Source organism: Protopterus annectens, chromosome 2.part0 (assembly GCF_019279795.1).
Source record: "Protopterus annectens isolate FY-2018-M chromosome 2.part0, PAN1.0, whole genome shotgun sequence".
Classification (NCBI taxonomy): domain Eukaryota; kingdom Metazoa; phylum Chordata; order Ceratodontiformes; family Protopteridae; genus Protopterus; species Protopterus annectens.
In genome coordinates, this window is record NC_056728.1 from 849,876,991 (window position 1) to 849,894,910 (window position 17,920).

At 41.9% G+C, this 17,920-nt stretch overlaps 1 protein-coding gene across 1 annotated transcript in view; it reads left to right on the top strand.

Moving 5' to 3' along the window:
* COQ2 (coenzyme Q2, polyprenyltransferase) overlaps window positions 1-17,920 on the top strand; it is a 403,478-nt gene that overhangs the window by 204,238 nt on the left and 181,320 nt on the right. Inside the window, exon 3 of the mRNA XM_044061117.1 lies at window positions 974-1,095. Within this exon, the coding sequence (XP_043917052.1) occupies window positions 974-1,095 (122 nt within the window). The remainder of the gene's footprint in view (window positions 1-973; window positions 1,096-17,920) is intronic.

The window sequence follows — 17,920 nt, forward strand, 5'->3', positions numbered from 1 at the left end:
GGAACTCCGGTCCGCTAATGATTGGCAGAAGATTTTTACTTACCGAGTTGCCAGCTCTGACGCACAACCTTCAACGAAGGAACACCCATTCACGCATGTCTCCACACAGAAGACGCTCTAGCTGAGAATCGAACCGAACAGCGTCTTACTGTGAGGTGACAACGCTACCGCAGCACCACCACCGCAGTCTATATATATATATATATATATATCGGTCCACTTTTAAATGTTGAAATTCTGAAATCTCGACTTTTAAAAAAACATACCCAAAACATCGAGATTTCAGAATCTCGACATTTAAAAGTGGGTTAAAAAAAACAAAAATAAAGTAAAACAAACTGTTTTCAGGGTGGCAAGCCCCCTGCACCCTCCACACCCCCCTACTTAAATATACCAACTCCGAGATCACACTACAGTGAAGAGAACTGTAAGTGCAACAGGAGCATTGTCGTTCTCTTCACTGTAGCTCGATCTCGGAGTTGGTATATTTAACACTTTATTTCAAGTCTCTCTCTCTCTTTTTTTCAACCCACTTATAAATGTCAAGTTTTTTAAGTCTTGATATTTTGGGTATGTTTTTTTTTTTTTTTAAAGTTGAGATTTCGGAATTTTGACATTTAAAAGTGGACCCATACATATATATATATATATATATATATATATATATATATACAATATACACACATATATGTATGTGTGTCTGTGTTATATGCCTACACTATATGCTTGTATCTGTGGTATTTTCAACTTACCAAGAAGCAAGCTGCATTATTGCCAGATAATGATCTGCATATTTTGTGATACACTGTTTCCACTGTAATTTTTCTGTCTGCAAAGACTTTCCAACAGTTAATGCTGTGCTGTCCATGGGACAGTTGCACATTACCATCCATATTTTATCCACACTCAGGAATGCATTATTTGCCATGCTAAGTAAGTAAATCATACATACTTCTTTGTTATCGTTTTTCAGGTTGCCAGAACAGCAAGTCGACCATTAGCAGCTGGTGATGTAACCCGCTTTCAAGCACTTGTTTTCTTAGGAGGACAGTTGAGTTTGGCTCTCTGTATTCTTCTGTCCTTTAATTATTACAGGTAAGAAAAATGTGCTGAATATATTACGTGAATTAAATTAAAATATTTATTTTTCTTATGCATTTTTTGTTCACTGATTAAATTTAATTGGCATAGCATTTTGTTACTTTAATAATTTTAAAATTGTTTCTTCACTTTAGTTCATGTTCCGTTGATAGCTGGCTCTTCATTGTAATGTAATTGTAACAGGCATTTCTGAATTTTCAGTATCTTGTGGAGGTTACACACACACACACTATCTTCTTAATGTATATTATCATGTTCTTCTATGTGTTTCCCATTGTGTGGTCCAAAATGTTAAAATGTCTGAAGAAATCTTTCTTATAAGATTGAAGCACTAGTACTATTACTTTATTGGGCTCATTCAGTAAAGGTATTCCATAGTAATTTCAAGTGTTTTATTTTTTCTAGTTTTCTCCTAGTCTTATATGAACTCACATTTGCTTAGCAATAGATATACATATGCATGTGTGTGTGTGTGTGTGTGTGTGTGTGTGTGTGTGTGTGTAGATATAGATACATACACAAAAATATAATTTAAACACACACACACACACACACACACACACACATTCTTGTTGGAATTGTCCTGGTACAGGAAGATATACAAGGTGTTCAAGGGAGGACAGAGTTAACAGAAAGACGTGTTGGGTGTAATATTTTCTGTTAGTAATAAGCAGTTGTTTGCAAAAGGCAGAAAAGTAGAACCTTGATTTATAGCTCTCAAAAGTTAACAGCCTTTGGTTTTGTGCTGAGATAAAGAGTGTGCCAGGGGCTTAATAGTCAGTAGGAAAAAGGCTGGTGACAATGGGCACCCTTACATTCTGCCCTTTTCCAAGAAAATGGTTCTGATAAGAGGCCATTCATAAATAAGGCTTTTGAGGTTAAGTGTAGTGCTTGTGCAATGTGTATACAGCTGCTGGGAAATTAAGAAAAATCAACCATCCCAGATATATCTGCAAAGCATAGAATTAAGTGCTGTCTGAAAGTCTGTGAAGATAACCACTTCCAGCTTTGTAGCTCTTTTAGCACTTTGCTTTGCAGTGATTGAAGCTCTCACAAGGTCATCACCTGATCCATTAGTGGCAGATTCAGCCTGAGCAGGACCAGCAGGTGTATGATACAAAAGTTGTATTTGGATTTTTCGAATAAAGCTTCTCTTCCAAGCTGAGAAGTGAAATGGGTCTGTACTTACTAACCCAGAGGGGATCTTTATTTGGTTTTGAAGCACAGTGATTGATAAAATTGAGGATTAGATACATTGGACATTTCCGTAGTGTTTAAAAAAAGATCCAAACTCTTACAACTGACACTGTAAAACTTTGTATATCTCTGTGCTTAGGCCAAAATGCCCAAGAGTTTTCCCATTTGGAGTTTCTCGGATAGCTTGGGAAAACCTCCCCTGACATAATGAGTTGTGTAAGAGAGGAGAATGTGATGTTATTTGTGGGAGCTGGAGTTTCTTCAAAAAGTCAAAGAATTATACCAGTCCTTTGCTATGGAGCCAGATTCAGTCTACAGTTCCACATAATAGTATTATAAAAGTTGATTAAGGCCATCAAGGACATAACTTTTATCAGGGCGGGCTTTACCTTTAAATATTTGATAGGCTGTCTGCTGCTTTGTCCTACAAGTTAGGAGTTTCCCTAGTTCATTATCTCCAAACTAGCATTGCAGGATCATTTGCTGTAGTTACAGAAAGGCCATCTCAGGCTTTAAATAACTTAAGGTGTGCTGTGTCCTAGCCTACAGCGTCATTAACTGCTTCCCTTTGAATTTGTGCCAAACACATTTTTGAACTGTCAACTGCATTTCTTCCTCTGCTTCTTTTATGGCTGAATACAGAGTAAGTGTAATAGAAACTGCAGACTGACACCAGACATTAATATGAATGATTCCCACCAAACCTGTCATGGCATATAGGTGCAATGGCACGGACTTAAGAAGTTATCAGTGCCATTGTGCGCAAAACATTAAAAAAATCTGATCTTCAGTATTTAGCAAAAACTGTGCTTAGTTTTTGAGTAATTGAACCCATAGGAACAACAAAATACTTCCAGTATTACCTCATTTATATTACACTTAAAGTTCAGCCATGGGATTTCTCTGAAGAACACATACTTTGTTTAAAAATAAATTGACATTTTTACTAATTTCAGTCATCAGAATACTCAACACGTTTATTGTTGTTATCACTTTCATGTCTGTACTTGTAATTCACAGCTGTTGAACAGCTTTTGTAACTGCAAAATTCAAATGTAGCCTGAGTAGCATCATATAGGAAAAAATGCACTAGGAGGTCCCCTTAAAAAGGCAAGCATTTTCTGAATATTAAGTAAAGAAATCAGTGGAGCACAGTTTGATAGAGTAGTATGACTGACTACAGTGGGTCATTATTTCAAAACTGCAACACTTTTTTTAAACTACATTACAAATTGTAGACACAGTACAAGGGTATTAGTGATTAGTAGCTCTTCGTATGCTAATGAGGTTTGTTCATGTTTTAAGGGTCTGAATGTCATACTTTACTATCTGGAGCTAGGTAGCTTTTTCTGTAACTTCCTCCAACTACTGTTGGCAGGTAACTTCATTACAAGTCAGTCTTGTGTGGAATTTCAGACTTTCAAGGAGTGTCTTGACTACCCTTCAATAAACAGCAGCACTTAGGTGTTTAGCCTAGGGCAAAGGTCTGCAGCCTGTGGCCAAGGGTCAGAATATGGTTCTCTTGGACACAAGGTGTTTCTCCCAAGTGCCACAGCATATGTGCCATTGTGAAGTCACTGGCCAGTCTTATCCCTCTCAGTACTAGTACTGTGTACAAATTGCCTCCATGGATGTGCATGATGCATAAGGGGTAAAATGGATGTTTTTTTCCTCAACTGCAATGCTGCTTCTATTGACTGGCAGAATGTCATGATTATGGTAATGAGAGAGAATATGTTTACTGCATTTCCTGTGTTGCACTTAATTTAAAATTGTTTTTTTTCTCTAAAAACTGCATTTTACCTGATTTTGGCCTAGCACTCAAGTGTGGGGTCATTTATTGCACTGTTGTGATTATTTTGCTGCTTGTGTATCTCTGCTACCTTTAAACTACAACAAAAAGAAAAAAAATCTTGCTTTTTTCCCACTTTCTGAAAGTTAAGAAAGTTCAGTTACAGATTTGCTGTTCTGAACTGTTTGGAAGTTTCTAGAAGGCCAGTGCTTGCTTGGGCTAAAGGGAAGTCTCTGTGTTCACCAGTGTGAGTGGTTAACACTGAACAGCCTGCCTGTCCCTGGAGGAGTGGTTACTACCTAGAAGTTGTAGTTTTATTGGCCATTTTGGGTCATTTCTAAACTTCTTGATCTGTCGCTCTTAAAACCAGGCTGCCTCGTGGTTTTGGCGTCTTTTCAGGCTTGCTAGTTGTTGCTGAAGCACCTTCCAAGGGGAGAAAATGCTGAGAGAAGAAAAGGAGCCACTTTTGTGATTTTAAGTATTTTCTTCTGATTTTTTGTTAAGTTTTACTGCTTTGCCGCCTACTTTTTGGCATTTTCGGGCTCGCTAAAGTTTATATCTGTAACAGTAATAGTACTTGGAACACATCTAGAGCCTGTTTACTGCATTTCCTGTGTTGCACTTAATTTAAAATCGTTTTTTTCTCTAAAAACTGCATTACCTGATTTTGGCCTAGCACTCAAGTGTGGGGTCATTTATTGCAATGTTGTGATTATTTTGCTGCTTGTGTATCTCTGCTACCTTTAAACTACAACAAAAAGAAAAAAAAAACAGAAAAATCTTGCTTTTTTCCCACTTTCTGAAAGTTAAGAAAGTTCAGTTACAGATTTGCTGTTCTGAACTGTTTGGAAGTTTCTAGAAGGCCAGTGCTTGCTTGGGCTAAAGAGAAGTCTATGTGTTCACCAGTGGGAGTGGTTAACACTGAACAGCCTGCCTGTCCCTGGAGGAGTGGTTACTACCTAGAAGCTGTAGTTTTATTGGCCATTTTGGGACATTTCTAAACTCCTTGATCTCTCTCTCTTAAAACCCTACAACTCTCTTTTTGCGCGGTTTTATGACTGAGCAGTGGGCAGTGCCACCTAAACAGGTTTAAACTATTCCAGGCTCCACAAAGTCTGCTATTCACTTTTTCCCTTAGAACTGTTCAAACTCTCAAAGTAATCACTCTATTCTCTTTCTAAAGCCCTGCACTTGCCCAGCTCTTATAAGTAAACACTAACTAACTAAAGCACTACACCCTCCTTGACTTCTCATAAGTATTAGACTCCCGATTGGTCCTTCCTGATCAAGTGAAAAATCAGTTCCCTTCCCTAATCTGATCAGTAAAAAAACAGTTCCCTATACTAATCTGGTATGTCCAAGGGTCAGTTTCAAGGTTACTCTCCAGTCCATCTGGTGAATCTGGGAATTTTGAGGCAATGTTACAATTGCCTCATGTACACAGACAACCCTCTCCTCCTTCCAACAAACTCTAATACATGTGAGAGATGCAGTTACACAGCCAAACTGGAGGCAGAGCTCTCTCAACCCGAGACTGGCACAGTCAGTCAGGAGGAAAAGGTAACCACCCACACCACAAATCCAGTCTCACACAGACCTATTGCATCTGCATACCCAACACATAAACACACAAAAACATACTCGGAGGCTCTAAATAAAAATTTGCCTAAACAGCAAAGACCTCCTAAGCAGATATCCAAGCAACAGCCACCCCTCAACAATACCCAAAAATCACATATCTCACAAAATCAGTGTGCCTCACAGTCACAGCCCTTATGGCCAAACAACACACCAGATACACTTGTTATAGGGGACTCTATTGTCAGGCACACTGATGTCCCGTTCACCAGACTGAACAAGGAGAAGGTCACTGTAAGCTTCCTGTCGGGTGCCAGGATCCGCCACATAACGCAAGTACTCAGGTCACTCCAAAGCAAGTACAAGTATGACTCCATCATTGTCCATGCTGGTGTGAATGGCCTGAGACGTACCTCCCTGGACTACATGAAAAGAGTCATAGAGGAGCTCTCTGACCATGTAGCCCAGGCTGGTATGACCCTGACCTTGAGTAGCATCTTACCTTCACTAAGAATGATGCCACAGTATAAAGACAAAATGTTCAGTTTCAACAATTGGCTAAAGTATTGGTGTCATTCAAAGGGGATCCAGTGTCTGTCAGCCTGGGATGACATGCTCGACAAGCCACGTTGCTTCGCTAGAGATGGCTTGCACCTGTCACCCTTAGGCTTTCGTATACTGGCCAAGGCTCTTGCCACCCCCATAGTGCCTTTTTTAGGCAAGGCTCAAAGGACAAACCCACCTCCATAGACAACCCAAAGATAAAAAACCTAAAGGTAATGCTACTCAATGCCAGAAGTCTAAACCTCAAGATGCATGCACTTGAGACTCTCCTCAGTATGGAGAAAATCGATGTCTGTGCAGTAACAGAAACCTGGTTTAAGGCTCCTGAGAGCACCCCAGCACTGCCAGGTTATAACTCATACCATGCGTTTCGGCCCCAGAACTCGGACCGAAGCACAAAAGGAGGGGGAGTATCTATATTCATCAAAGATACCTACACCTCCAGGTTAGTGGCACTGCACGAAGCATCGGAAACCATCCATGTGCAACTAACAGCGGGCAAAACTGCCTTTCAGTTTGTAGCCTGCTGCAGAACACCCTCCCTATTACAGAAACCCCACTTGGCATTCCTGAGAACACTGGAGAATATGAAGGTCTCTCCAAACACTATGTTATTGGGTGACTTCAACTACCCAAACATTGACTGGGAAAACTTCTCAAGCCCAAACACCCTCGCCCAACGGTTCCTTGAATTTATAATGCCTAACGCAATGGAACAACTGGTCACCACTCCCACAATAGGGAACAACATATTGGACCTGGTCATCACCAACATGGGAACTCTATGTTCCACACCAGAGGTAAACCCCCCATTGGTAAGATCAGACCATAAACAAATTTCCCTGGACATCCATATCCCGTCCCCACCCCAAGCCAAGGAATTCACTGTAAAGAATTTCTCAAAAGCCAACTTTGCACTTATCAAGACTGAGGTGGAATCCTTCAAAGCCCCTGGGCCAGAGGATAATACAGCCCAATCCGCAGAATCCTTCACAAATGCATTCTATGAGCACCTGCAGGAATGCATGGATCGTGCTATCCCAAATAAAACCAAGACTCACTCCTCCAAAAACAGGAGACCGGTCTGGTGGACCCCAGCCATAAATAAAGCTATACAACAGAAGGAGGAAGCTACTATATGACAGAGCAAAATCCCAAAAAGGGAAGGCATCTCTGATCAGTATTAGCAAGAAACTTCGATCCGTCATAAAATCATCAAAGGCCAGTTTCGAAAGAAAAATTGCCCTAGACACTAAAGATAATCACAAGGCCTCCTTTAGTTATGTCAGGAACATGGGCAGAAACTCCCAGATATACTCTGAATTGTTGCATAATGATACAAAATATACCGAACCTACAGACATAGCCAACATCCTGGCAGACAGATTCCGCGCAAACTTCTCCCCCCCTTCCCCCCAAAGGAGCAAATGCCTATCCCAACTGAATGTAACCTCCCTGACATCACAGATGCACAGGTGAAATCTGCCCTCTCCAAAGCAGAAAACACAGCAACTATGGGACCTAACGGTGTCCCAGTCTGTGTCTTACACGAGCTCCAAGAAGAACTGAACCCTCACATTAAGTCACTGTTCAAACTTAGCCTTACTACAGGATATGTACCCAAAGAATGGTGTACAGCTACAGTGGTCCTACTCCACAGAGGTGGTGCCACAACGGACCCCGGAAACTATCGCCCCATAAGCCTGAATAGTCTGGTCTGTAAAGCTATGGAGTGTATTATCATGGAACTCATAAACAAAGACATTGGGAGCCTCCAGACACTGGACCCTACCCAATTCGGCTTTGTTAAGGGCAGATCTTGCCTCTTAAACCTAGTTGATTTCTTTGAAACAGTTACCAGAGCCATAGATGAGGGCAAGGTAGTCCACACAGCCTACCTGGACCTCACAAAAGCCTTCGACACAATACCCCACTCGGGCATCATAAATAAGCTTACCAGCTTAAATATCAACCCCTATATCACAAGATGGGTTGCAAACTGGCTCAGAGATAGAACCCACATGGTCAGAATCGCAGGTGCCATGTCCGAATCCAAACCAGTTACAAGTGGCGTCCCACAGGGCTCAATTCTGGGACCTCTCTTGTTCGGTATATACTTCTCTGATGTTCAGGCTAACACGGGGGGATTATGGCTGACAAAGTTCGCAGATGACTGCAAACTGGGGGCCATAATCGAATCTCCAGCTGACACAAGCATCATGCAAAAGGGTCTCACAGAGACGGATGCTTGGTGCCAGAGCCACGGCCTCAAGCTAAATGCTAAAAAGTGCATAGTCATCCCCTTTGGGAAAAACAAGGTGCCCACAAATTACCACATAGGTGGTAATCCATTAAGTACGGAAGAAGTAATTAAAGATTTGGGGACCAACGTAGATAGTAATCTCTCCTTTGATAATCACATTGCCAAAGTGGCTAGAAAGACCTTCTATATAGCCCACCTTATCACGAAAGGGTTCGCATCTAGATCAAGAGAGGTCACTCATCAGGCCCATAATTGAATACAATGCCCCTTTTGGGATGTACCTTACCCGGCACCTGCAGCAACTGGAGAGACCCCAAAAGTACCTCACCAAGAGGATCATGGGCTACAAACAGATGTCCTATGCAGCTCGACTAAAGAAACTCCAGCTCTACTCAGTTGCTTACCGCCTACTCAGAGGCGATCTATGCCTGACATACAAAGCCATGTCAAACACAGAATTAATGGACATGCTCCACCTCAAAAATCCAAGTCCCTTAGAGCTACACGCTCCAGGGACCTAAACCTCAGCACAAAAATAAATAGGACATGCTGGAGGGGCAGATTAATTTCCCAGAGGCTCCCCTCACTCTGGAATAAAATCCCAATTCATGTTAGACATAGCCCCTCGCTGACCCTCTTCAAACGAAATCTGGACGCGTGGATGGGAAATCGCAAATTCACCCCTGGGATCTTTTCTGTGTCCCTGCTAGACAGAGGCACAGTAAACTAATCTTAAAAGGGTACCTTCTGTGACCTACTTTACAGAGGCACAGTAGGCTAATCTAATAGGGAGGCGGAAGCCAAATACACTCTGGCTAGGCTTATAAATGCCCTAGGGCAGATAGCCTAGTATCTACCTATGAACCTATGTAGCATATTGTTCATGTATATAGAGCCTGTTTTCCATCAACTTGTATTACTGGCTAAGAATAATTTACAAGGCTGTACAAGAGAAATGTAATTTGTAGTACGAACAACTGATCAAGAAAATTACCTTGGGTGTTAGTTCCACAAGTGAATTTCATTTTGTAGTATATATTTTGGATGTCTTGGAGTGATGGCAGTAACCAAGGTATGATACCATTGCCACCAGTGTGACCCTCAGATGTCAAGATGTCACAAATACTATGAAATCAGGATGGCTGGCACAGATGGGGTGCGACTCTAACCACTGCCATCCAAGGGTGACGTAATATCAAGAATGTGCAAACAAGTCTGTTCCAATAATTAATTTACAAAGTGTAATCTGGCCCCAAGAGCATAAATAGAATATGCACTGATAACCCGAATATGCATTCCAACATCTATACTTGTACTAGGCTGTACACAGGTCATGTGTTACTCTGAGCCTTTGGCCAGTCAACTCCCCTGGCCACTTTCTCACCACCCTGTCTGCGAAACAACGTCTTCCAATGCCGGTATATCCATGGTAATTGCCTTTCACACAAATTACTATTTTCACACACACATGCAATATCTAGGTAAGGCTAGCAGAATTCTACAATTTCCTGAAACTTTCTTCCTGGTACTGGAAGAGCCAGATACTTCCATTAGCCTTCTACTCTTAATTTAAGCCAAACAAGCTCTTATACTGGTAATGGGCCTAAACAGTCTAATGGAAGATGTGTGCCACTCAGCTTATTAACCAACAATGTAAATACTTAGTATCCTCTTCTTAGGTATGCAACAGTGAGTAAGAATTATTACAGTAAATAAATAATGTATGACAGCCACAGGAGCTTAAAGGTGCATAAGAGAACTATATTGAAATAATAAAAAACAGCAGAAATACAGATTTAAATATACATAGGCTGACATATACTAAGGAATAAAATAAATGGCAGTAACATATACAGGATGCATGCAGAACACCTAGGCTCCATATACGTAAGATTCCTGACAATGTGTTACTGCAAAAATATTGTCCTTAACTGTTGTAATTTAGGCAAGTTAATACATAGCACTCTCAGATGGGTCCACCACAAGCTCCTTTCTAGTGTATAGATATATATACAGTATTTACTGCAGTCCCCAACGTTCATCACATCATCCTCCTGACACCAAACGAAAACAAATGCTTAAAAACAATTTTTACTTGTCATAGAAATTGCCAGCAGTCCTCAAAGTTGCTTCATCCCCATGACTCCACCCTAATGTAGCTTAGTGATATTGAGGTCAGCAAGTCTGTCAGCAGTAATACCTCAAAATAAAAAAGTTCCTGGGATTTCATCTTCTTTCTTACATTCAAAAGTGAAGATAGCAACTCTGGAGATCCAAACACACATGAAAAGAAATTCCCTGTTCTTATATATTCAGAAAGACAAAATCCAGTATTTCTGAGCCATAAGAACAAACTCTGATTGCAGATGAACAAGAGAGAAAAGAAAGAAAGCGATTACTTTTTAATTAATGTTCCTGTAGCCTGACATTGCCCTGATATGACAGTGTGAGGTGCTTGCTAAGATTAGAAAAGGCATTGTGGTAATGTACCATTGGGACAGTCATTTTAGGCATCTGTATTCTACCCAGCTTCCTTGAAAGAAGTTATTTTAAGCATCTGTATTGTATACACCTTCCCTGAAAGAAGTGCAGTTATACTGATGTCCTTCAAGGATGCATCTGCAGTCCTAACATATGGGTTGTCCTGCCTCAGGCAGCCCTTCGGTCGGCCGGATTCCAAAGTCTGGGTCTGGCCTCGGCTGATGTCGCACTTCACCCGACGTCATAGCTGCTGTTTGTTGGGTATAAAGGCATCAGCCGACGCCATTTTCCCCATTCTTTCTTGCCGCACGGTGCCCGAAGCAGAAGCTGTTCGCAAGTGCCGGTCGGTCAGATCCAGAGATTTCTACTACCGAAGACTTCTAAAAAGCTAAGTACCCCGTTGGGGACTCTTTCTTGCCTCAGCCGATGTCAGACAAAGTAAATAATTGTTTAACTTGTGGGAAACAAATACCTCATAAGGATTTCCACTCTTACTGCCTTCCTTGCTTAGGCCCAGACCACGACGTATCAGTTTGTCTAGCCTGTGCTTCCTTCAACCGACGGACGCTTAGACGTTGGTCGGAGTTTGCAGAGGAGTTTTTTTGTCCTGCTTTTGCATACAAAATGCCGTCGGAGACTCCGACTTCACAATTAGTTAAAAAGCGCAAGGAAAAGGACCGACACTCGCGGTCCGCGGTTTCGGCTGAAACCACGGTTAGGCCAACTGCAAGCGTCTCGGTTTCGGCTGAAACCGAGCCCTCGGTTCTTCCTTCGGCCGAAAGCATGCCTCCGATAGCCGAGGCCTCACAGAGCATGGCTGAATCTGCTACTGAATTTACTGCTACAGAAGCAGGCACCCAGGATTTGTCAGACACTATTCCTTTAGACATATCTACCCCTGCACGTGGGGCTGCTAGACCCCCTGCTTCTATGTCTATCAAGGCTTTTGCCAGGGCTAAAGCAGCTAAATCGTCTAAGGCCTTACCTGCTAAAACTCCCTCACTAAGGCCTACCTCTAGTTCCCAAATACTCAGCCTGGCTGAGGATCTCATTTCTTTGATCAGGGGATCCCAACCTCACCCAGACAGGGCCTCTCAGCCCCCTCCAGATAAGAGGCCTAGGACTGAACTCCCGGAACCTGTCTCTACAGACTATTCCTCGGATGACTCAGACCCTCACGAAGGCCCATATTCTCCTTATGAGGATTCTGATGCAGAAGACTCCATTCCTTCTGCTTCTCCTCCTGAAGAATTTTCTTTTGGGGAAACCTTACATGCTATGAGGTAACACTTCCAATGGCAGGGCCAAGATTTTTCAGATTCAAGGAAAAGGCTAAGGACTTTTTTACACTTACCACAGCATAGGCCTTTAGCCATTCCTCCAGTACTAACAGTTGTTGATGATGCATATAATGATGCCTGTACTGCCCCTGATTCTCTTCCTCTGGCCCCTGCCAAGCCTGACAGATATTATAGGGTTCCTGACACACACAACCATTTGTATAAGGCTCCTGTTGCAGACCCTGAAACCATTTCACAGGGCCCTAAAGGTGGCAGCTGCCTCTGCCAAAACCCTCTTCCTCTGAAAGGGAATCTAGAGCATTAGAGAGATGGGGTAAAAAGGTTTATACTTCTGCTACTCTTTCGGCCAGGGCCTTAAACTGTCAATTTCACATGATTCAGTACCAGGAATTTTTCTTAGACCAGCTAAATAAAAAACTGTCCTCTCCTGAACCTATAGACCGCAAGTCCCTTCAGGATTTGGTACATAACTCTCAGCAGGTCAGTAACCATTTCTTAAAATGTGGCTATGATGCACTGGAGGCTTCCTTTAGATCAGCTATGACTGGAACAGTGATTCAAGGCATGCCTGGTTAAAAGAACAATCCTTACCAGACCATGTTAAGTCAAACTCCTAGATGCTCCCATGGAGAAACAAAGTTTGTTTGGCTCCCTGCACAGGAGGTTATAAAGAAGGTGGAAGAAAAGCAAAATCTGTCCAAACAGTCAAGGATTTCTTACAGGTCCAACCTCCGAGGTTTAGCAGAAATTGGCCTTCGAAGAATTGGTCCTTTCCAGACAACTCCAGAGCACAGAGAGGCAGAAATAGACGCCCAAGAGGCAGAGGTCAATCTAGGGGTGCCTACAGGGGACGTCAGTGGCAACCTACCAACCACAGAAGTACTGCCACAGATTCAACTACAACCACTTCCACAGGGCAGACACAATGACTTGGCTCTGGTTCTGCCTAGCAGGGAACAACTGGAAGCACCCTTGGGCAGAAAGCTAGCCTTATTTTCCGACAACTGGCATTACATCACAGGAGACAAATGGACTTTACAAACAATAGACAAGGGCTACAGGTTTCACTTCCACACTCTACCAAAAAAGAGAGGAATGCCAAACCTACCACCAAGCCAAAAAACAGACGCTCTAAGACAAATCAACAACTTACTAAGGATGAGAGCTATAGAAAAGGTACCACCTATGGAGCAAGGCCAAGGATTTTACTCCAGGCTTTTCCTTGTACCAAGAAAAGAAAATCAATGGAGACCTATTCTCGACTTGTCCGCACTGAACACATATCTCATTGTTCCAAAATTCAAAATGCTGACCCTCCAGCAACTTCTTCCCATGCTGGGCAAGGAGTCTTGGCTGGTGACTCTAGATCTCAAGGAGGCATACCTGCACGTCCCTATACGACCAGATTGCAGAAGACACCTCAGATTTCTTGCAGGATCAGAGCATTATCAATTCTCAGCATTGCCCTTTGACTTATCTACTGCCCAGAGTATTCACGAAATGCCTGGCATCAGTAATTGCTCATTGCAGGCTTCAGGAATTCAAATTTACCCATACCTGGACGACTGCCTAATACAAGCGGACAACAAGGAAAAATTAACAAAAGATTTGGAAAATGTCATACAACTGTTGCAAGCCTTGGGATACACAGTCAACATGCAAAAGTCAAGACTAGTGCCATCCCAAAGGATAACATTCTTGGGTGCAGAACTGGATACATCAACTCAAATGGCTTTTCTCACAAAAGAAAAACAAAAGTAACTACCAGTCTACTTCATGACATTAACAACACAAACTCAGCTTACTGCAAGGAAAGTCCTGCAAGCCCTGGGTTACATGGCATCCTGCATAATATTGGTTCCGCATGCCAGGCTGCATATGAGGAAGTTGCAATGGTACCTAAGGAATGTATGGTCTCAACACAAGCACAGTCTAGAAGCCCAGATTACAATAATTCCATGCCTGAAACAAGAATTCCTGTGGTGGGCTCAGGCCTGTCAGTTGAACAGAGGATTGCCTTTCCACAAACCTCATCCAAGCCAAACCATCACCACGGACGCCTCAGACCTAGGATGGGGGGCACACATGGTGGACAAGTGTATACAAGGCCTATGGACCCAAGACCAGCTGAATCTACACATAAATCTAAAGGAGATGCTGGCAGTGAAACATGCGATCCAGGCATTCAGACCACTCCTTCAACAGGGTCATCTGCTGATAAGGACGGACAATACCACAGTCATGTGGTACATCAACAAACAAGGAGGTACACATTCATATCCTCTATGCCGGATGGCAATGGACCTGTGGAATGTGGCCCTGAATCTCAACATTCAACTTCAGGCCAGATTTGTACCAGGAAAAGAAAATTCTCTAGCAGACACCTTAAGCAGAACTACCACGGATGCTCACGAATGGATACTGCATCCAGATATCTTCAAAGCCATAACAAAGAAATGGGGACTACCACAGATAGACCTGTTCGCCTCCCCACACAACCACCAATTGAAGAAATTCTGCACAAGAGCATACCACCCACTTGCTTGGAGGGTGGACTCCCTTTCCTTCAGCTGGAAAACCCTGATAGCATATGCATTTCCACCTCTTCCCTTGATGTACAAAGTTCTACTGAAGATCAGAGAGGATCAGCCAAGGGTAATTCTGATAGCTCCAGACTGGCCGAGGCAACATTGGTACCCGCTACTGAGGAGCATGTCTCGGACACACGCATGGCCACTACCTCTATGCCCCTTACTACTAACACAGGACAACTACAAGATCCTACATCCAAACTTGAAAACACTGCAGCTAGCTGCTTGGAATATTGCATAAAACAAAATAACCCAGGTTTATCTCAGAGGGTTAAGGACATTATCCTGGAGGCACGACCCTCCACAAGGAAGACTTATTCAGCCAAGTGGAAAAGATACCTCATTTGGAGTGAAGCAAAGGGAGAAAATGTCTCATTGGCAAACATAGCACACATCCTGGAATATTTAGCAGAGCTGTTCCACAATGGCCTGTCATACTCCTCCATTAAGATTCATGCATCAGCAATTTCAGCAGAATACAACATGGATCCTCCTGTCTTCTCTCATCCTCTACTCAGGCAGTTCTTGAGAGGAATCAAAAATGTAAAACCTCCAAGGAAACCACCTTTACCTACATGGGATCTCAACTTTGTGCTGGAAAAGTTAACACTTCCCCCTTTTGAACCAGCAGCAACAGCAGAATTACAGTTCTTGTCTTGAAAAACTGCTTTCCTGCTAGCAATTACTTCAGCAAGAAGGGTATCTGAGTTACAGGCATTAATGGCAGTACAACCCTTCCTTATCATCCATCAGGACAGAGTCTCTCTGAGAACTAACCCTACCTTTATGCCAAAAGTGGTCTCCAGAGTATCATTGAACCAAGTGATTCATTTACCTACATTCTTCCCCAACCCACAGAACAGGGGGGAAAGACTGCTACATACCTTGGATGTACACAGACAATTACGCTACTATCTGGACAGAACTAAGACCAGCAGAAAAACTGACTAGCTTCTGGTAGCATATGCAACAGGAATGCAAGGAAATTTCAAAACAGACAATCTCAAAATGGATAGGAAATTGCATTCGATTTTGCTATTCTTTTCATGGAAAGACAACTCCTGATAATATCAGACCTCATTCCACAAGAGCTACAGCCACCACTAAGCTTTCCTACGAGGAGTGGCTACTAAAGACATTTTAGAAGCTGCTACTTGGAGCTCTGTGCATACATTTGCCAAGCATTATACTCTACCCTTATACTCTAGATCCCGAGCAGGTTTTGCAACTGCTGTTTTGCAAGGGATCTTAACTACACCATCTTTATCTTAGTGCCTCCTCCCCCAGTTTGGCTATGGTATTCTACCCATATGTTAGGACTGCAGATGCATCCTTGAAGGACATAGTACAGTTTTGTACCTACCATAAATGTAGATGTCCGATAGGTATGCATCTGCAGTCAGGATTACCCACCCTCCTTCCCCTCTGTGGTATTCCTAGGGTATTTACCCCTCTTTTAGCTAGCTGGGGGAATCTATCTATTATGGTGTATTTGTTTGTATATAGGTGTATATATATATATATATATATATATATATATATATATATATTTTCATATTGTTTGCTCTCTACTGTTTGGAATTATTTGCATTTATCCAAATTTAGCCTTCCTAGAGGGCACCTGACATCTGGGGCAAGAAACACTGAGGAAAATGGCGTTGGCTAATGCCTTTATACCCAACAAACAGCAGCTATGACGTCGGGTGAAGTGCGACATCAGCCGAGGCCAGACCCAGACTTTGGAATCCGTCCGACCGAAGGGCTGCCTGAGGCAGGACAACCCATATGTTAGGACTGCAGATGCATACCTCTCGGACATCTACATTTATGGTAGGTACAAAACTGTACTTTCTACTCTTGTGCTTGCTGCTTCTGTGGGCATTTGGAAAAGCAACAGGAGATTGTCATAAGTATAGTCCAGGAAAACTGTAGCCCTGAGGTTTTCCTGTTTATGAGGTGATGCAATTTAATTTGGAAGGTTTTATTTCTCTTTCGTTTGCATAACAGTCTTTTGACATGGTAATTAAACCCTGTTATGCATGGATTTAAGCATGTTTTCAGTATCAATTTTCCCAGTCTCTGCTTGGTTTTCTTTACACAGAACTACATTACTTTGAATTACTTAACTTGCATTTATATTTTATAGTTATTGTTCTGATGCACACTGTGACTAAGTCCATAAGATTTTTGATAGTTAACAGTGCTTTGGAACTTGAAATCTATAATTACTTAATTGATTTAATCTTTGATAGGTTGAAATTAAATTTCTGAGAAAGTTTGAGGCACCATCATATCCTTTACATGCAGAGACCATTTGCGTGTTGATGAAAGTCATGGTGTATTTTGGTTCCATTTATTAATAAAATTGTTTATTTTTTTCTCATGAGTGCTATTCTTCCACATTTGACTATTATTCGTTTTGGATCTGCACAGTTTGTGACTGTGAAGAAGGAGCATTTATTTGTGCATGCTACAGGTTTTCATTTCTGTCCTGAAAATCCACAACTTTCATTAATTTTTTTTACAGTCTTTTTTGCTGGACGTATGTTATCAGTGTTTATTTTTATAACTAAGGCTTTTTAAGTGGTTTATTGAGAGAAAATAAAATGGTCCGTCTCAGATTCTTCATCCACATTTCTTCCAAAATGGCAAGTGTAAATGCAGTGTAGTGCATATAGACAGTTTCTAGAAGCCAGATAACTATCTTGTCGTTTGAGAGGTGACAGGAAACTAGAGTACCAGGAATAGTTCTTTTAGAAAGTGGCAAGTATTGCTTGTGAGTATATAACCAGGAAACGGAGCATTCATTTGCACATGGCATTTATTAAGTGCTCCAGAACAGAAGTGATGTGCAGGTAACGGTACTGTTGAGGAAGCAATGCACCCACACCCTTTTCTTTAGTAAAATAATTTGCTGCACTGTTTTTTTCATTACATCATGTGCAATGTATTGAATAAAAACATGTAATATATTCATGTAATGACTTTTTCCAATAAAATAGTTTTCTGTAACTTGTGACAATGTAAGGTGTTGCCAGCTGTGCCAGGAGAA